This window comes from Mercenaria mercenaria, chromosome 4 (assembly GCF_021730395.1).
Source record: "Mercenaria mercenaria strain notata chromosome 4, MADL_Memer_1, whole genome shotgun sequence".
Classification (NCBI taxonomy): domain Eukaryota; kingdom Metazoa; phylum Mollusca; class Bivalvia; order Venerida; family Veneridae; genus Mercenaria; species Mercenaria mercenaria.
This window is the reverse complement of record NC_069364.1, coordinates 42430538-42451696: the sequence shown is the minus strand read 5'-3', so window position 1 is coordinate 42451696 and position 21159 is coordinate 42430538. Positions and strand designations below refer to the sequence as shown.

The 21159-nt window shown below is 36.8% G+C and overlaps 1 protein-coding gene across 2 annotated transcripts in view; it reads right to left on the bottom strand.

The window, feature by feature from the left end:
- Nucleotides 1–16577: 16577 nt before the first annotated feature.
- The window catches only part of LOC123551550 (TBC1 domain family member 15-like), a 31057-nt gene continuing 26475 nt past the window's right edge, over nt 16578–21159 (bottom strand). For both annotated transcript variants that reach the window (XM_045340580.2, XM_045340579.2), the window contains one exon: nt 16578–20711. In XM_045340580.2, the coding sequence (XP_045196515.1) occupies nt 20292–20711 (420 nt within the window). In that variant the 3' untranslated portion in view covers nt 16578–20291. The remainder of the gene's footprint in view (nt 20712–21159) is intronic.

The window sequence follows — 21159 nt, the reverse complement described above, 5'->3', positions numbered from 1 at the left end:
ACAGGGCCTAGGGCTTTGATATTTTGTATGTGACATCATCTAGTGGTCTTCTACTAAGATTGTTCAAATTATCCCCCTAGGGTCAAATATGGCCCTGCCCTGGGGGTCACATGGTTTACATAGACTTATATAGGGAAAAACTTTGAAAATCTTCTTGTCCAAACCACAAAGCCTAGGGCTTTGATATTGTAATGTAGCATCGCCTGGTGGTTCTCTACCAAGTTTGTTAAAATTATCCCCCTAGGGTCAAATATGGCCCCACCCTGGGGTCACATGGTTCATATAGACTTATATAGGGAAAAGCTTTTAAAAACTTCTTGTCAATAACCTACAACATTCAAATTTGGACCACATGTATGGTTTTGAGTGGCAAGATGAACCTTGACATGAGTTGACCTTGATTTTGACCTAGTGACCTACTTTCACATTTCTGTAGCTACAACCTTCAAATTTGGACCACATGCATAGTTCTGTGCACTGAAATAAACTTTGACCTTGACATTGACCTAGTGACCTACTTTCACATTTTTGAAGGTACATGCTTCAAATTTGGACCACATGCATAATTTCGTGTTCCGAAATGAAATTTGATCTTGATTTTGACCTAGTGACCTACTTTCACATTTCTCAAGCTACAGCCTTCAAATTTGGACCACTTGCGTAGTTTTGTGTACCGAAATGAACTTTGACCTTAAGATTGACCTGGTGACCTACTTTCACATTTCTGTAGCTACAGGCTTCAAATTTAGACCACATGCATGGTTTTGTGTACCGAAACAAACTTTGACCTTTACATTGACCTAGTGACCTACTTTCACATTTCTCAAGCTACAGCCTTCAAATTTGGACCACTTGCGTAGTTTTGTGTACCGAAATGAACTTTGACATTAAGATTGACCTAGTGACCTACTTTCACATTTCTGTAGCTACAGGCTTCAAATTTAGACCACATGAATAGGATTGTGTACCGAAACAAACTTTGACCTTGACATTGACCTAGTGACCTACTTTCACATTTTTGAAGGTACAGGCTTCAATTTTGGACTACATGCATAGATTTGTTTCTGAAGTGAAATTTGACCTTGATTTTGACTTAGTGACTTACGTTCACATTTCTCAAGCTACAGCCTTCAAATTTGGACCACTTGCATAGTTTTGTGTACCGAATTAAACTTTGACCTTTAGATTGATCTACTTTCACATTTCTCAAGCTACAGCTTTCGAATTTAGACCACATGCACAGTGTTGTGTATTGAAATGTAATTTGACCTTGAGCTAGTCAGTAAGTCTTGAAATTTGGAACACTCAAAAATGGCACATTGGTGGGCGCCAAGATCACTCTGTGATCTCTTGTTTTTAGAATTATGTCCCTTTGTTGTTACTATAAATAGATTTTATTGTAACTTTTTTATTACTGGCCGTAGGGAAAAATTGAGACCACTTTTCTGTGGTACAACATGCACGGTACATCCAAATATTAGGTGTATCTATCTCTACCTGGTTAAGAGTTTCTTGTGGACTTAAATTTTATAGATTTATTTTTTTTTTTTTTTTTTTTTTTTTAGGGTTTATTTCACTTTGTTGTTACTATAAATAACTTTTATGATAATTTTTTGTATAATCGACCAAAAAAAAATTCAAATGAAAACAACTGTACGTTTTTATATATGCAAATTTTAATCCAAGTGCTTTGTTATATTATATTGTATATATAGTACAATATTGTTTATACATCATTGACAGATATCAGTTCATTATGTTTTACTGCAGTAGAGAAAATTAGGTGCCTTCCAGTAGGGGACTTTGTATTGCATGGCAATACTTCATTCACTTGTTGTTACTGTCCTTTGGACTTAGATATTTTTTCTGAGGACCTTCTTGTCCTCAAGTGCAATGATAACAGGTGAGCAATATAGGGCCATCATGGCCCTCTTGTTATGGTGGAGGTAGACCCCCACTGGTGCCCCTCCATGCAATATTTCATCACAAGCAGGCACATGGGTAGAACCTTCTGTAAGCCAGCTGGATGCAGGCTTCATCACATGAAGAATTCAACGCCCCGAGTGAGGCTCAAACCCACATCGATGAGGGGCAAGTGATTTGAAGTCATCGACCTTAACCACTCAACCACGGAGGCCCCTTTCAAAACATTAGACAAATTTCTATTATAACAGAATACCAATTAATGATATTTGGCAATTTCTGTGTAATTGCTTGTTCTCTTTTGTTTCGAAATTCTTCAGGCAATACCAGCCTGCCCGCTTAGCTCAATAGGGAGAGCACAGATCTACGGATCATGAGGTCATGAGTTCGATTCCCGGGCAGGGTGTATGTTCTCAGTGATGATTTGATAATAGACCTTGTGTCTGAAATCATTCATCCTCCACCTCTGATTCATGCGGGGAAGTTGGCAGTTACTTGCGGAGAACAGGTTTGTACTGGTGCAGAATCCAGGAAAACTGGTTAGGTTAACTGCCTGGCGCCATTACATAGCTGAAATACTGTTGAAAAATGGCATTAGATCCAAAACAAACAAAAAAATCTTCAGGCAATACCAGCACAAGCTTAGGAGTGCTGAAACAACATGGAAGAAAGGAATATGTAATTGAATTTGCAAAGCCATATAAGAAAGGAAAACCATGACTGAATGAATATTGTTGATTATGTGTCTGCTACCTTAAAGACTGCAAAGATATATACTCTATGTAAGCTCACAAGATGCTATTCAGATTTTAACTGCAAAGTTATTGATGAAGCACAGCTGGAACACTAAAGCAATATGCTAGACAAACTAAATTGCTTTTATGATAAATGTAAATTACACTAAATGACAGTGTACTTTTTCAGATTGCCATAATATATAAGTCGTAATAAGGTCTATGCCCAATGGAAAGTAGGTGATAAACCATCTATTTTGTGAACAGCTGTAAGTCAGAAATGTCTCTAGTACTTTTAGAGGTTAAATGAGAAAGCTGATAATAAATGTTACAAATTTAGGAGAAAAAATTGTATTTTTAATACCATATAAATATGGAAACTTGATAATTGCGATCAAACAATCACTTATTTGTGTCTGTAGTCAAGTCTGAAGGAGTACACAAGGTTGCATAAAGGACATTCTGCAAAATATCTGGCATTTTAGCTTTTAATATAGGTGGATGGTCCAGTGTCTGCCACCCATTGTTAGTTGTCCCTGCATCAATATTTTTTCTTGAGCATCTCCTCTGAAACTACTGGTCAGAATAACACCAAACTTGGTCAGTAGCATCCTTGCATGGACCTCTATAAAGTTTGTTCAGATGGTTCACTTGGCCCTTTTTATGGGCCACTAGAGCTTAAAATAGAAAAACTTTAAAGAACTTCTTATCATGAACCACTTGATGGATCTTCGTCAAACTTGGTCTGTGGCATCATCTTAAGGTCCTCTCCCAATTTGTTCACATCGGGGCACTTTGACCCTTTTAAGGGTCGCTAGAGCTAAAATTAGAAATACATTTAAACAACTTCTTCTCATAAGCCACTAGATGAATCTTCATCAAACTTGGTCTGTAGCATCATGATAAGGTCCTTTCCCAAGTTTGTTCAAATGGGAGCACTAAGTGGCCCCTTTTAGGGGCCAATAAAGCTAACAGCAGAGAAACCTTAATAAGACTTCTTCTTAGGAACTGCTCAGTGGATCTTCATTAAACTTGGCCTGTAGCATCGTTACAAGGTCCTCTCCTAATTTTATACATATGGGGGCACTTGGCCCTTTTAAGGGGAAGGGGCCGCTAAAGTTAGAAATACCTGTAAGTGACTTCTTCTCATTAACTGCTGGATGGATCTTCATCAAACATGGTTTGTAGCATCATTATGATGTCTTCTCCCAATTGGCCCTTTTTAGGGGCTACCAGAGCAAAAAATAAGAAATGCTCTGAAATGACTCCTCATGAACCACTTGATGGGTCTTCATCAAACTTGATTTGTAACACCATTAGAAGTTCCTTCACCAACATTGTTCAATTGGGGGCTGTTGCTAGAGTTAAAAATAGAAATACCCTTGAACAACTAGTGATTACGAACCACTCCATGGATCTTCATTAAACCTGGTCTTAGATTACAAGTTCCTTTCTCAAATTTGTTCGATTGGGTGCACTTGGCCTCATTTAGGGGCCACTAGAGCTAAAACAAAAGCTGTCACAAGAGACGGGCGTGCTCGACTATTTCGATGCTGGATAGTGAAATTGGGTACATCTGAGGAAGCTGGAGCTGTCACTGGAGTGTTTAATGACTCATATGTGGATGAAAATATTGGACAATAGCTTAAGTCTCAAAACATTAAATCAATATAAAAAGACTATAATTCATGGAAAACTTCTGCAAAAGTAATGCAACATATGTCATATCATGCGGCAAATAATTCAATAATTCGGAACAATTATTTTAAGTTTGAATCAAATCTATTTAGTAATACTGGAGATACAGCAAAAGTGCATTGCAACTTGAACCTGAAATTCTATTGGTAAAAAAGAGGGCATAACTCGGAACATTCTGGTGCCAGCATTATCAAATTTTTGCTGTATGTGAGTGATGATGCGGAACAACCATTTTAAGTTTGATTAAACGCATTTAGTAACAACAGAGATATAACAAGAGCTGTCACAGGAGACAGCACGCTCGAATATTTCGATGCTGGATAGTGAAACTGGGCACATCTGAGGAAACTGAAGCGGTCACTGGAGTGTTTAATGACTCCAGTAAGAATGAAGATATTGGACAATAGCTTGAATCTGTGTCAAAAGTATTAAGTAATACGAGAGATAAAGATAAAGTGTATCAAAACATTAGATAAGTATAATTCTAAGCAAAAAGGGGGATAATTCATGAGATAGTGGTGCAAGAGTTATGGACCCTGTGTAATATGATGTGAGTAATAATAGTGAATAACCATTTTAAGTTTGAATCAAATCCATTTAGTAATAACTGAAATAAGAGTGAAAGAGCATGAAAATTTTAACCTGAATTTCTAAGTAAAAGTGGGCATAATTCATGAAATATTGGTACCAGAGTTATGGACCTTGTGTCATATGATATGGGTGATAAAGTGGAACAAATATTTTAAGTTAAAATCAAATCCATTTAGTAATAACTGAGATAGAATGAAAGTGCATCAAAACTTTAAACCTGAAATTCTAGGAAAAAGGGGGGATAATTCATGAAATATTTGTGTGAGAGTTATGGCCCTTGTGCCATATGATGTGGGTGATGATGAGGAATAACTATTTTAAGTTTGAAACAAATCCATCAAGTAATTACAGAGATAAAGTGAAAGTGCATCAAAACTTTAAGCAAAGTGCGGACGCAGATGGACGCCGACTCATTAGTAGGACAGCTCTCCATACTTCGTATAGTCGAGCTAAAAAGCACAAAAATTAAACTGAAAGATTAAGTAACAAGAGGGTTATGATGACCCTGGATCGCTCACCTGAGTAATATGAGCTTCATGTTTCAAATGTCAAACTGATGCTAAAATATTAAGAAAGTAGATCAGTAGGTCACATTCATGGTCACTGAAGGTCAGTTTAGAGCTCGGTGTGCAAAACTGTATTTGTCATCCAAATTTCAAGGCTGTATCTTAAAAAAAAAAAAGTAGATCAGTAGGTCAAGGTCAAAGTGAAGTGACCCCTAATTACTTGGGGTCATCAGATAATTATAATAAAACAGTTTAGAAAATATGATCAGTATTTTTTCCTACATAACTCGTATAACAAGTGACCCCCAGGGCAGGGCCTCTTTTCGCACCAGGGGCATAATTGGAACATTCTTGTTAGAGATAACCACAAGGCAGTGCAAAATACCAAGTATCAAAGCCTTGAACTTTCAGACAAGAAGATGTTTTTTTTTTAAAAATTCCTATATGTCTATGTAAAATTTGGGACCCCCGGGGCGGGGCCTCTTTTCATACCAGGGACATATTTTGAACAATCTTGGTAGAGGACCACCACGCAATGCTACATACCAAATATCAAAAGCCTAGGTCTTGTGGTTTAGGACAAGGTGATTTTTAAAGTTTTTTCCTATACATGTCTATGTTAAACTTTAGACCCACAGGGCAGGGCCTCTTTTCATCCCAGGGGCATAATTTGAACAATCTTGGTAGGGGATCATTAGATGATGTCACAAACGAAATATCAAAGCTTTAGGCCCTGTGGTTTTGGACAAGAAGATTTTCAAAGTTTTTCCCTGTATAAGTCTACATAAACTATGTGACCCTCTGGAGCAGGGTCATATTTAACCCTACGGAGATAATTTGTACAAACTTGGTAGTGGACCACTATATGATGCTACATACCAAATATCAAAGCCCTAAGCTCTGTGGTTTTGGACAAGAAGATTTTCAAAGTTTTTCCTATATAAGTCTATGTAAACCATGTGACCCCCGGGGCAGGGCCTTATTTGACCCTAGGGGGATAATTTAATCTGACCTGGTAGAGGACCATAAGATAATGCCACGTACCAAATATCAAAGCCCTAGCTACTGTTGTTTTGGACAAGAAGAGTTTTAAATTTTTCCTTTCGGTTGCCATGGCAACCAGAGTTCTTCATGGATTTCAATTCTTTGGGCAATTTTGATAGGGGGTACCCAAGGATCATTTCTGTAAAATTTAGTGTAAATCTGCCCAGTGGTTTTGAAGAAGATTTTTGAAATTTACAATATAGCCATAATGGGAAAATAAGCCCCGCCCTCTGATGGCCATGTTTTTTACTGAAACAGAATGGCTTAGGCAATTTTAGTAGAGGGTCACCTAGAGATCATTTCTACAAAATATTTTTGAAATCTGGCTAATAGTTCTGACAAGAAGATTTTCATTTTTTTTTCTTATGGTTGCCATCACAACCAGAGTTCTGCATGGAATTAAATTCTTTGGGCAATTTTGAAAGGGGGCAACCCAAGGATCATTCCTGTGAAATTTGGTGTAAATCTGCCCAGTGGTTTTGAAGTAGAAGACGACAGACATTGAGCGGTCACAAAAGCTCACCTTGAGCCTTTGGCTCAGCTGAGTTAAAAAAGGGGTATAACTCAAAATATTTGTGCCAGAGTTACTGACTTTGTGCCATATAATGACGATGATGATCTGGAAAACTGATTTAAGTTTTAATCAAATTCATAAAAGTAATGACAAAGATATAGTGAAAGTGCACCACGATTAACCTGAAATTCTAAGTAAAAAGAGGGCATAATTCATGAAATATTGGTGCAAGAATTATGGCCCTTGTATCATGTGATGTGGGTGATGATGTAGTACAACTATTCTAAGATTGAATCAAATCCATTTGGTAATAACAGAGATAAAGTGAAAGTGCATCAAAACTTTAACCTGAAATTTTAAGCAAGAAGAGGGATAATTGAAAAAAATCTTGGTGCAAGAGTTATGGTCCTAGTGTGCCATATGATGTCGATGATGATGTGGTATAACTGTTAAAAGTTTGAATCAAATCTGTTTGGTAATTACATAGATAGAGTGAAAGTGCATAAAAACTTTAACCTGAAATTGTAAGTAAAAAGGGGATAACTCATAAAATACAGGTGTCACAGTTATGGCCCTTGTGTCAAATGAAGTAAGTGATGCTGATGAACAATTATTTTAAGTTTGAATCAAATCCCTTCTGAAATAACAGAGTTAGTGAAAATGCATAAAAATTAACATAAAATTCTAAGTAAAAAGGGGCATAATCCATGACAAATTGGTGCAAGAGTTATGGACCATGTGTCATATGATGTGGGTGATGATGTAGAACAACTATTTTAAGTTTGAATCAAATCTATTTAGTATTAACTGAGATAAAGTGGAAGTGCACCAAAACTTTAACCTGAAATTCTAAGTAAAAAGGGGGGATAATTCATGAAACATTGGTGCCAGAGTTATGACCCTTGTGCCATGTGGGTGATGATGAAGAACAACTACTTTAAGTCTGAAGCAAATCTATCAAGTAATAACAAAGATAAAGAGAAAGTGCATCACTGCGGATGCGGAAGGATGCCGGCGCTGACTCTGACCCCAGGTAGAGTAGGACAGCTCTCCATAGAACTTTGTACAGTCAAGCTGAAAAGAAATACCTTTAAAAGGCTTCTTCTCATGATCTGCTTGATAGGTCTATACAGCTGTATTGTTATAAGATGGTCCTCTCCAAATGTTATTCAAATGGGGACAGTTGGCCCCTCTTAGGGGCTGCAAGCTAGGGAAAATACAAAAATACCTTTTAACAACTACTTCTCATGAACCACTCAGTTGATTTTCATCAAACTTTGTCTGTAGCATCATTACAAGGTCCTCTCCAAACTTTTTCATTTAGGGGGCGCTTTGCCCCTTTTAGGGGCCACTAGAGCTAAAAATAGAAATACATTTAAATGACTTCTTCTCATGAACTGCTTGATGGATCTTCATCAAACTTCATTTGTAGCATCATTTTAAGGTCCTAACAAAGTTGTTCAATTGGAACCACTTGGCCCCTTTTAGGGGCTGCTAGAGTTAAAAGTAGAAATACTTCTAAAATAAAAAAATAACTTCTTCTCATTTAAACTCCTGGATGGGTCTTCATCAAACCTTATCTGGAGCATCATCATAAGGTCCTTTACCATATTTGTTAAATTGGGGGCACATGGCTTTTTTGATTAAATCTCCTGTAGCACTCCCTAAAAGGTTGTTCGCGACAAAGATTAACAAAATCAGAAACAGATAAACAGCCGCATGTAAGAGATGTCATGAATACTCTATTTAAATTAAACACAAGAATGCCTTCCAGCTGATAAGAAACAATAACTTGCTTTGTTCTCAGTTGTTGTTTTTTTTTGTTGTTGTTTTTTCGTACTGAAATGGTTTCTTGCTGTTAAGAAACATTTGCTTTGTTTTCAATAGTGTTTTTCATTCAGAAGGACTGGACAGGAATGAAAATTATTCCAGAATGAATAGCAGATAAAAATCTGTTATTTCAGACAATCCTAAATGTGTTTCGGTTAAATGCACTTTTTTCAAATGTTTTCCAATTATGAAACACCGGTCTTCAGGTATCCTGTCAGTTAAACACTATCACTCAGTTTCTGATTTTCTTCCAGTACAATATTGTTCTCTCACTCACAGACAACTTTTCCACAGATAATCGAGTTGAAGAGTCATACTCTTGAAAAGCATTAAAGATGGGCGCCCAATTAGCACAGTAGAGAGCACAGGATCAGGGGGTCGTGGGTTCAATACCCAGTCAAGGCGTATGTTCTACATGACTATTTAATAAAAGACATTGTGTATAAAATCATTCGTCCTCCATCTCTGAGTCATGTGGAAAAGTTGGCAATTACTTGTGGAGGACAGGTTTGTACTAGTACAGAACCCAAGAACATTGGTTAAGTGAACTGACCACCACTACATAACTGATATACTGTTGAAAAACAGCACTGAATCCAAAACAAACAAAATCAGTAATATTGTCTAATTTGAAATTTGCAGAGATTTACATCAACCTCTTAAGGTTCCATATATGTCCCATGCTAATTGCCAAATTGTTCATTTTAAATGCTATGTATCAAATGTGAACTAATACTGGACTTGTAACATGGAACTGAAACTATTTCCTCTAAAATGCATGGACATTTTTTAAAAGAGTTAGTGACTATGTTACAAAGGATGCATTCATTGGCTGATTTAAATAGCTCTTTATTTGAATAAGTAATAAGCTTCTGGCATTTACTGTTCCACCTTTCACAGTGTAGTATTGGCATTTATATTGACAAGTTCCATTTGGCAGTCAATATTTGCCACTAAAACATCTGGCTATTAGCATTAAGCATTTGGTAATAACATTATTGGCCTTCCTAACTGAAATCTGTAATAACTTCTGTTTTCTGTCACATACTGACACCTATTGGTCCAGCCTGTATGCATTTTTCAAACGGGCTCTATTCCAAATATAATACAGTATTGTACAGAATAATGTCAAACAAATGACCGTGTATTGTAGTGGCAATACAGAATCCCCTACCGGTAGATAGTGACCTTAACTTTTGACCAACAAGCATAGGCCATGTGTTGACACATTGTCTCATCATGGGGAACATTTCTGTATAACACTAAGATAATCCATCAATGCATATAAAAGTTAAGTAGGAAAAAACAATTTTTACTTGACCTTTAATAATAACCTTGACCTACAAGTATAATGTACATGCATAATGATAAATTTACATATTGCCCTCTATTTGAATACCAAGTTTTATGAACCTAGCTGGAGTACTTTTTGAGTAATTGCAGGATCCAGATTTGCAGACGCACAGACAGTTGTATTGTTGGCATTCCTATAGTCCCCTCTGATGTTCCACCAGTAGGGGACTAATTACCTAATATCATGAATATATTCTTTCTAGTTTGATAATAATAACAGGCAAATGTCAAAGTCAGATTGTCTTTAAGGTAACTTTTTGACAAATTTGGTAAAATTTGTTCCGTTGTCATGTTGTGTTGATCTGACAATAGAAGTTAAGTCTGGAAAAGTGGAGCAGTTGTGATGGGTTCTAGTTTACATGGATTTTTCTCTATCAAAATTGAAAGAGACTGAAAAATTTGTTCCATTTGGAAAGGCTTCATTTCATGGTTTCCAGTTTGAACAAGTTTTTTTGGGGTTTCAGTTTGCAGGGGTTTCTGGCTTTCAGGGGTTCCCGTTTGGAAGGGTTTCTGATTTTCAGGGATTCCATTTGGAAGGGTTTCTGGTTTTCAGGGGTTCCAGATTGAAAGGGTTTCCAGTTTTCTGAGGTTCCAGTTTGTGAGGCTTTCTGTTTTTCAGAGGTTCCAGTCTGGGGGTTTCTGGTTTTCAGAGGTTCTAGTTTCAAAGTTTCTGGTTTTCAGGGGTTCCAGTTTGCGAGGGTTTCTATTTTTTCATGGTTCCAGTTTGAAAGTGTTTCTGGTTTTCAGGGGTTCCAGTTTGAAAGGGTTTCTGGTTTTCAGGAGTTCCAGTTTGAAAGGGTTCTGGTTTTCAGGGTTCCAGTTTAAAAGGGTTTCTATTTTCAGGGGTTCCAATTTGTGGGGGTTTCAGGTTTTCAGAGGTTCCAGTTTAAAAGGGTTTCTGGTTTTCAGGGGTTCCAATTTGTGGGGGTTTCTGGTTTTCAGGGGTTCCAGCTTAAAAGGGTCTAATTTTCAGGGGTTCCAGATTGGAGGGGTTTCTGGTTTTCAGGGATTCAAGTTTGAAAATGGTTTTTGGTTTTCAGGGGTTCCAGTTTGCAGGGGTTTCTAGTTTTCAGGGGCTCTAGTTTGTAAGGCTTTCTGGTTTTTTATGGGTTCCATTTGCAGGGGTTCCAGTTTGAAAGTGCTTTTGGTTTTCAGGGGTTTGAGTTTAAAAGAGTTTTTGGTTTTCAGGGTTTCCAGTCTGAAAGGGTTTTTGGTTTTCCAGGGTTCCAGTTTGCAAGGATGTCTGGTTTTCAGGGTTCCAGTTTGAAAGGGTTTCTATTTTACTGGGGTTCCAATTTATGGGGGTTTATAATTTTCAGGGGTTCCAGCTTAAAGGGTTTCTAGTTTTCAGGGGTTCTAGTTTGAAAGGGTTATGGTTTTCAAACGTTCTAGTTTGAAAGTTTTTTTTTTTTCGGTTTTCAGGGATTCAAGTTTGAAAGGGTTTCTGGTTTTCAGGGTTCCAGTTTGAAAGGGTTTTTGGTTTTCAGGGTTCCAGTTTAAAAGGGTTTCTGGTTTTCAGGGTTCCACTTTGAAAGGGATTTTGGTTTTCCATGGTTCCAGTTTGCAAGGGTGTCTGGTTTTCAGGGTTTCTATTTTTCAGGGGTTCCAATTTGTAGGGGTTTCTGGTTTTCAGGGGTTCCAGCTTAAAAGGGTTTCTGATTTTCAGGGGTTCCAGTTTGAAAGGGTTTTTGGTTTTCCAGGGTTCCAGTTTGAAAGGCTTTCTATTTTTCAGGGGTTCCAGTCTGAAAGGGTTTTTGGTTTTCCAGGGTTCCAGTTTGCAAGGATTTCTGGTTTTCAGGGTTCCAGTTTGAAAGGGTTTCTATTTTTCAGGGTTTCAAGTTTTAAAATGTTTTTTGGTTTTCAGGGGTTCCATTTTGCATGGGTTTCCAGTTTTCAGGGGTTCTAGTTTGTAAGGCTTTCTGGTTTGCAGGGGTTCCAGTTTGAAAGTGCTTTTGGTTTTCAGGGGTTTGAGTTTAAATTTTTGGTTTTCAGGGTTTCCAGTCTGAAAGGTTTTTGGTTTTCCAGGGTTCCAGTTTGCAAGGATGTCTGGTTTTCAGGGTTCCAGTTTGAAAGGGTTTCTATTTTTCTGGGGTTCCAATTTATGAGGGTTTATGATTTTCAGGGGTTCCAGCTTAAAGTGTTTCTAGTTTTCAGGGGTTCGAGTTTGAAAGGGTTATGGTTTTCAGACGTTCTAGTTTGAAAGGTTTTTTTTTTGGTTTTCAGGGATTCAAGTTTGAAAGGGTTTTTGGTTTTCAGGGTTCCAGTTTGAAAGGGTTTTTGGTTTTAAGGGGTTCCAGTTTAAAAGGGTTTCTGGTTTTCAGGGTTCCACTTTGAAAGGGATTTTGGGTTTCCGGGGTTCCAGTTTGCAAGGGTGTCTGGTTTTCAGGGTTCCAGTTTAAAAGGGTTTCTATTTTTCAGGGGTTCCAATTTGTAGGGGTTTCTGGTTTTCAGGGGTTCCAGCTTAAAAGGGTTTCTGATTTTCAGGGGTTCCAGTTTGAAAGGGTTTTTGGTTTTCCAGGGTTCCAGTTTGAAAGGCTTTCTATTTTTCAGGGGTTCCAGTCTGAAAGGGTTTTTGGTTTTCCAGGGTTCCAGTTTGCAAGGATCTCTGGTTTCCAGGGTTCCAGTTTGCAAGGGTTTCTATTTTTCAGGGTTTCAAGTTTTAAAATGTTTTTTTGGTTTTCAGGGTTTCCTTTTTGCATGGGTTTCCAGTTTTCAGGGGTTCTAGTTTGAAAGGCTTTCTTGTTTTCAGGGGTTCCAGTTTGCAGGGGTTTCTGGTTTTCTGGGTTCCAGTTTGAAAGGGTTTTTCATTTTTCTGGGGTTCCAGTTTGCAAGGGTTTCTGGTTTTCAGGGTTCCAGTTTGAAAGTGTTTCTATTTTTCAGGGGTTCCAATTTGTTTGGGTTTCTGATTTCAAAGGTTCCAGCTTAAAGGGGTTTCTGGTTTTCAGGGGTTCCAGATTGGAGGGGTTTCTGGTTTTCAGGGTTTCAAGTTTGAAAATGGTTTTTGGTTTTCAGGGTTTCCAGTTTGCAGGGGTTTCCAGTTTTCAGGAGTTCTAGTTTGAAAGGCTTTCTGGTTTTCAGGGGTTCCAGTTTACAGGGGTTTCTGGTTTTCAGGGGTTTCAGTTTGAAAGGGTTTTTGTCTTTTAGGGGTTCCAGTTTGAAAGGCTTTCTATTTTTCAGGGGTTCCAGTCTGAAAGCGTTTTTGGTTTTCAGGGGTTCCAGTTTGAAAGGGTTTCTGGTTTTTAGGGATTCAAGATTGGAGAGGTTTCTGGTTTTCAGGGTTTCCAGTTTTCAGGGCTTTTAGTTTGAAAGGACTTCTGGTTTTCAGGGGTTCCAGTTTCAAAGGGTTTCTGGTTTACAAGTGTTATTTTTGTGGGAGCAAAACTGGAAGAAAACGTGTATTGCCTGACAATTTTCCATTCACTTATTTTCTAAACAAAATCAGCATCTATACAGACTTTGAAGTTGTCTTCTACTGAATAATATTCTCATAATTGTAAGTCTGATATGGTCCTAAAATGGTGTTTTGTTCAGTGTAAAGAAATGGAATTGATACATCAAATGTCTATCATCAGTTGCAAATTTATCTCTTTCCTGTATAGTGTCTGATCTTATCCATAACAAATTTACATATAAAACAAATGTTGTTGTTAACCTAACTAGAGCTATCACTTCATTTGAATAATACCCTCAGACACCGCTTTGATGCAGGGAAAATAATGATGTGATAACAAATGTGACATTGACCTTGCAAGGCTTTCCATCAGGAAATTGGGAAGAGGCCTTGGCCTTTCAAATTTGGAAATTAATGCGCGATAATTGACCATTTTGGTAAAAATATTCAAATGGAAGTAAAGACTGAAAGACAAATTAAATTTAACTCCCCTGAAACACAGACTAAAATCCAGGCCATGGAACATAACAGATTCGACTGGTAATGCATCACACGTGGTTCTGTATGCTGTTAGGCTATAGTGCAACAAAGAATCGATAACAGACAAATGATCCCTCTGGAAATACTAAAATGTAAACAAAATCTTAACCTTCTGTTGGCATGATTTTGAGAAATTTTACCTTGCATTTTGGGAAATATCTCTGCCACAGTTGAGAAAACAAGAGGGCCATGAAGGCCCTGTATCGCTCACCTGACCTATTGACCTAAAGATCATCAAGATTAACATTCTGACCAAGTTTCATCAAGATATGTTCATAAATGTGGCCTCTACAGTGTTAACTAGCTTTTCTTTTGATCTGACCCCGTGACCTAGTTTTTGATCCAACATGACCCAGATTTGAACTTGACCTAAAGATCATCAAGTTTAACATTCTAAGTTTCATGAAGTTACAGTCATAAATGTGGCCTCTAGAGTGTTAACAAGCTTTTCCTTTGATTTGCCCCCATGACCTAATTCTTGACCCAACATGACCCAGATTCAAACTTGACCTAAAGATCATCAAGTTTAATATTCTGACTAAGTTTCATGAAGATATAGTCATAAATGTGGCCTCTACAGTGTTAACAAGCTTTTCCTTTGATTTAACCTAGTGACCTAGTTTTTGACCGAAGCTGACCCAGGTTTAAACTTGACCTAAAGAGCATCAAGATAAACATTTTGACCAAGTTTCTTTAAGATATGGTCATAAATGTGGCCTCTACAGTGTTAACTAGCTTTTCCTTTGATTTGACCAGGTGACCTAGTTTTTAATCCTACATGACCCAGATTCAAACTGGACCTTAAGATCATCAATATTAACATTCTGACCAAGTTTCATGAAGATATAGTCATAAATGCGGCCTCTACAGTGTTAACAAGCTTTTCCTTTGATTTGACCTGGTGACCTAGTTTTTGACCCCAGATGACCCAATATCGAACTCATCCAAGATTTTATGGAAGGTAACATTTTGACCAAGTTTCATTAATATTGGGCCAAAAATGTGACCTCTAGAGTGTTAACAAGCTTTTCCTTTGATTTGACCTGGTGACCTAGTTTTTGACCCCAGATGACCGAATATCGAACTCGTCCAAGACTTTATGGAGGGTAACATTCTGGCCAAGTTTCATTAAGATTGGGTCAAAATTGTGACCTCTAGAGTGTTAACAAGCTTTTCCTTTGATTTGACCTGGTGACCTAGTTTTTCAACCCAGATGACCCAATATCGAACTCGTCCAAGATTTTATGAAGGGTAACATTCTGACCAAGTTTCATTAAGATTGGGCCAAAAATGTGACCTCTAGAGTGTTAACAGTCAAATTGTTGACGACGGACGGACGGACGACGGACGATGACGGACGCCGGACACAGGGTGATCACTAAAGCTCACCTTTGAGCACTTCGTGCTCAGGTGAGCTAAAAATAGTATATTTTTGGATTGGAAAGTGGTCTATTATAGGCCTCTGTTATATAAGGATGAAAAGCCCTGCCTTGGACCTTGTGACCTGGATTGTGCGCTCTGCATGTCATCTTGATAAGGTTAACAATAGTTTTATGAAAATTCTTTCACCAGTTAAAAGATATGGAGCTGACACATATTTCAGCTATTTGACCTTTGACCTCTGAACATGACCTTGACCTTGGACCTGCATGTCGTCTTGATGAGGTAAATACTTTATGCTAATTTAATGAAAATCTTCCAAGCACTTTAGACGATAATGAGCAGATAGAAAGTGTTAAATGACCTTAGATCTCCAAGTATGACCTTGACATTGGATCAGTTGACCTTGGTTGTACACTCTGCATGTCATGTTGATGATGTAAACACCTGATGCTAGTTTTACGAAACCTTCCAAGCTGTTCAGACAATGGAGTGGACACAAAGTTAAGCTATTTGACATTTGATCGCCAAGTGTGACCTTAACCTTGGATCTTATATGACCTGGATTGTGTGCTCTGTACATCATCTTGATGAAGTTAAGTACTGATGCAGGTTTTATGAAAATCTTCCCTCCCAGCAGTAAAGGAGAAATGGAGCAGACACAAATACAGATGGACATGCATGACTCCAAATCAGCCCACATACCTGTATTCTTTATATCTGGAGATATGATTATTTAAGGGGCTTTCAATATCTAAGATCACTGAAGTCAAAACGGAATGACCATAAGCTCCAGTTATCCAAGAATTCTAGTGATTCCAAACAAAAAGTTTATAAGAAAAACTGTCCCTGTTCATGATGGACTGATGGACAAACTAACTAACTGTATGATTACTATATATGCCTCCACTTGGATGGCATAAAAATATACCCTATCTACAACAGATGAAAAGGGTTTTAAGAAAAAAGAAGTCTTCATTTTTTTCTGTTAGGACTTTTAGTTTTGAATTATCAAAGCATGATCATATCAGAAACTGTCTCCTCAGGCTAAATATGAAAGTAATAACATTGAATCTGTCAGCGATAAATAATTATATTCATTAATATACATACTATACATCACTGGTTTTGCAACATTTTACATATTTTATCACGTAAATATACATCTCAGTACTATTTACAAGAAAGACACACTTAACTAGATAATGATCAGCTGTGCATTTTCTTGCCTGTGCCTTTAAAAAGATTTAAGGTACCCGTAATGGCCCCGTAATGATAATCCGTAACTTCTGTGCAACTGAGTATCCTCCCTAAGCAATTTGGCATCCTTTGGTCATTACAGAAAATTTATTATCATAACAATTGGAAAATGCGGAAATTGCATACGGACAATCCGTAAATGAACGGAAACTGTCGACTGTCACTACGGGTCTACTATCTTAAAGCTAAAAAAATTTGCCCACTCTACAGCTGCTTTTATAAAGAGATGAACAACAGACTACACAATCTTGTCAAAATGGCACATCTAGTTTAATAATGACCCAATGACCCAAGGGCAATTGTGATACTTGGTGTGTCATTGTGGCTAGAAGGAATCTGAATAGCCAAAAGACACCACACACCACAGTCATATACTGAACTTTTAATGATATACATTTTTTGATGACGTTAAGCCAGAACATGCTGCTGTTTCAGGAGATGTGCAATAAATTTTACTAAAGCTGACGTTTTATTGGAACTTAACATATATGTCTTTAATAATTAGTCTTTAAGAATAACAAAACCATAACAGAACTGACTACAGAAAAAAACATTGACAAACATATGGTTTTATTAACTGTATGACATTAATGACACGTTATTTTTTCACAATATACAGATAAGCTGTATTTTTCTTTTAATACTGTGAAATCATTTGTTTTCAGGCATCAAATTCCAGCAAAAAAGCTATTTCGCTGGGGCATGAATTTGCCGATTTTAACTATTAAAAACTCATTAAATGGGAATTGTATTTTTTTTTTGTTAATATCATATGTCTTGGACTGACACAACCATGAAATGCACAAAAAGTAGTCCCCAGTGAAAATTAATACGTAACCTCACTGCATTAAAGTGAAAATTGAAAATGGAATTTTATATTATTTTTTGCTTATTTTATGGAATTAGACCATGCAAAACCAAATTCTGAATTTGAATTTCAAAAAGCAAAACATGATGGCACTTATAAGATTCAGTAGCATATGTTATATAAGCATGGTACCCACAAACTAGTTACAAACATGAACAATAGGGATGTATGCAAGTCAGCTTATATGAGCCGTGCCATGAGAAAACCAACATAGTGGGTTTGCGACCAGCATGGATCCAGACCAGCCTGCGCATCCGCGCAGTCTGGTCAGGATCCATGCTGTTCGCTAATGGTTTCTCTAATTGCAGTAGGCTTTAAAAGCGAACAGCATGGAGCCTGACCAGACTGCGCGGATGCGCAGGCTGGTCTGGATCCATGCTGGTCGCACACCCACTATGTTGGTTTTCTCATGGCATGGCTCATATGTAAATGATAGAAAAACTTCATGATACAGAACAATTTATTTTCAACAAAATATATATATAGCACTTTTCTATGAAAATAATTACAGAATATATTTATATTAAAACAACAGTTTTACTAGTTCAAACAGAGCAACAGATATGTGACACGTGTACGCCATGTATACATGATGATTTTATTTTATCAGTATAATTTTCACATAAATATCAAGATTCAAGACACTGTCATTTTAACAGTATTTAAACATATTCAATAATCCTTGGATGTAGATGTCATTGTACATGTACCTTTGGCTTAATATATAAAATAATGTTAATCTTTATGAACAATTATTGACATTATTGTACTTTCATCCTAAAAAAAATAATGTGTTCCGAGGAGCCTTGTTAACTTTTTATTGTTCACCTGAAGGTGTAAAGTTTAACCTATTAACTACTCAAGTACTGTGACTGACTTTGTGTTTGAAATAAACATTTTACGAAAACTAAAAAAAAACTTCAACTTATATAAAGATTTAAATTCATTATTTGCATGAACTTTATACTTTTTCCTAGAGGTATGTATTGGATTATATATGGTACTTCTCATCATTGCTGTGGACAAGTCTAACCCAGAGGTTTATTCAGCTCACTGTTTATAAATAAAGTTTTATCAGCTGTGTCTGACTATAAAAAAATCCTCATAGAAGTTTATTTAATATACAATCATATCTTGTGCAATAAAACACAGTCATGTCTACTGAAAAAGCTTCAATTGTGTTAACAATTTGCATATCGGCAAAAAAAAAGAATTTACCTATTTATAATAGGCCTAAAAAAAATTCTTTGTTTCCGGTAACATGCTCAAAAAAAATTGGGTAGGTAGATCGAAAAAATTTTGGGGTGGGGGATTTTTTTTTTTTTATTAAGTGAGACTTTTCGGAAATTATTTTTGTGTCAAAAAATGAATACAAATAAAAAGGTTATGCCTTTAGAGCATCAATAAGTTGATTTCTAACATCACTGACCATGTTTAAAGCATAAAAAGTGCAGTTGAAAAAAATATTCTCCAAGGCCATAAAAATATTTAGGGTTGGGCCAAAAATTTAGGGTAGGTCGGGATACCGGAAACAAACATTTTTTTTTTACGCCTTAAGTAAATAACTTATTTATTCTACAAGATTTTTTATCTTTTTTAAGCAGACACATATATTTACATTCAAGGAATTTTACATTTATCTATACACATCCTCACACGTATCTAACATTTATATTTTACAAGCTACATCACAGATGAGTGTCAAAATAAAGGCTCCATGATCAACATGGCTGCTCCTGTTACTATTTACAGAACAGGAAAGCCTGTTACTATTTATAGAACAGGAAGCAGAGTTCCCAACAAACATTTTTGAATAAGCCGATAACAATTATGAATTTGAACAACTAAATACTAAGTTAATGGGACAGACTTAAGAAATACTATTAAAACGTATGATATAGAATCAAACTCCTAACAAATGAATTTTAACAAATGTTACCAAAATATCCCTAAAATTCACTTCTGACATCAATTTTTTTTTCCGGGACTCGTTTTTAGGGTTGTTTGAGTAACCCTGAATGCAGTCCTTTTCCTGGCCTAACAAGAACTGTATCAGTGATTCAAGTTTTAGGGGCTCACACAGAATCATTTTTAATGTAAAATTTTGTAAACGTTTAGTATTGAAATGTCCTCTGCTTCTTTGCCTGTAACTTTCTCTCTTAAGGGCACAATACAAAGGATTGCTGTCAGTTTTCAAGAATTCCTCATAAATATGTCTGATTTTACAGTAGAAGAATTATCAGTAACTCAACATTGCCCCCCTCCACCCTAACTTATCGGCTTTAACCTTTAGCCTGCTGGGGGCAAGTGATTTTACCTCTGCGGCCAGTGCAGACTGATTATGGTCTGCACTGTTCGCTATTCAGTCATGAAATTTTCAGTTAACACCCCTTCATATAATAAGTGGTACTGCCCAAACTGAATGGTAGACTAGTCCATTTTAGAAATTCAGCAGGTTAAAGACATTATGCATTTTCTGTTTCACTGAGCAATACAGCATTGTAAAAGTATTCTCACTTTCTTTAACAGTAATGGTACACAGTAGCCTTTGAAAGTGAGCACAGCTTAGCTCTAATTAAACGCACTGTAAATTATGACATGCCAAACCAAAATGACAGATAAGATTACACTGTTCAATATCAAATTGAATACTTGGCCCTCAGTTGTAGAAATTTGACGTTGCAGAATTGCAGTTGTCCGACAAAATTTCAATACTGCTATCATCCGGTGAAGCATTGCCACTATTTGATTTGTTTCCATTTTCTCTTAAAAATTCTGGTAACTGAAGTCTTGCACTGTTTTCTTTACTATAACTGACAGTCGTTAATGTTGCATTAACCGGAACATTAACCGGAACATTTACCGGAGTATTTGCTGGCGTATGCGGAATGACAGGCGTACTTGTTCCCGAACTTCCCCGCGAACCAGCCGGGGAAGATGACAAGGATGCTGTTGGGAAGCCAAGGATTTCTTTCACTCCGTCTGGCAAGTGTTTGGCATTTTTCAGCTGCAGGAAGATACCCTCTGCTTTCTTCAATGTCTCCTCCAGGTGAATCGCCATACTCATATCATTAATATGCTGAAAGAGAAAGGAACAGTATAAAATCTGTACCGATACTACTAATATAGCCTCAATTAATCAATGTCCCCTCCACAAGCGGCATATCATGGTTTCCTTTCACTGACATTATAAAACCAGTCTCATAATGCAAAACCTTGTCACTGGTCAGCATCCAGACTGACCATTAAATGAACAAATGACCTATATGAGTTTTCAGACTTGCCCATAAACTCAATTTTATAATTTTGGACACAAGTCTTGGAACTTTCAGATTTCTGATAGATTCACAAACTTAGAAATTTAAAAGCTACTGCAACCTTTACGTACCTAGTAAAACCAATAAAATCAGTGTTAGAAACACTTTTCTTCTATATTCTTTTATTTTACTCATTTTGAGACTGAGAAAAATGATGTGTATTATATATAACCAAATGTTTATTTCAACAATAGCTTGTAGCTTACTGTT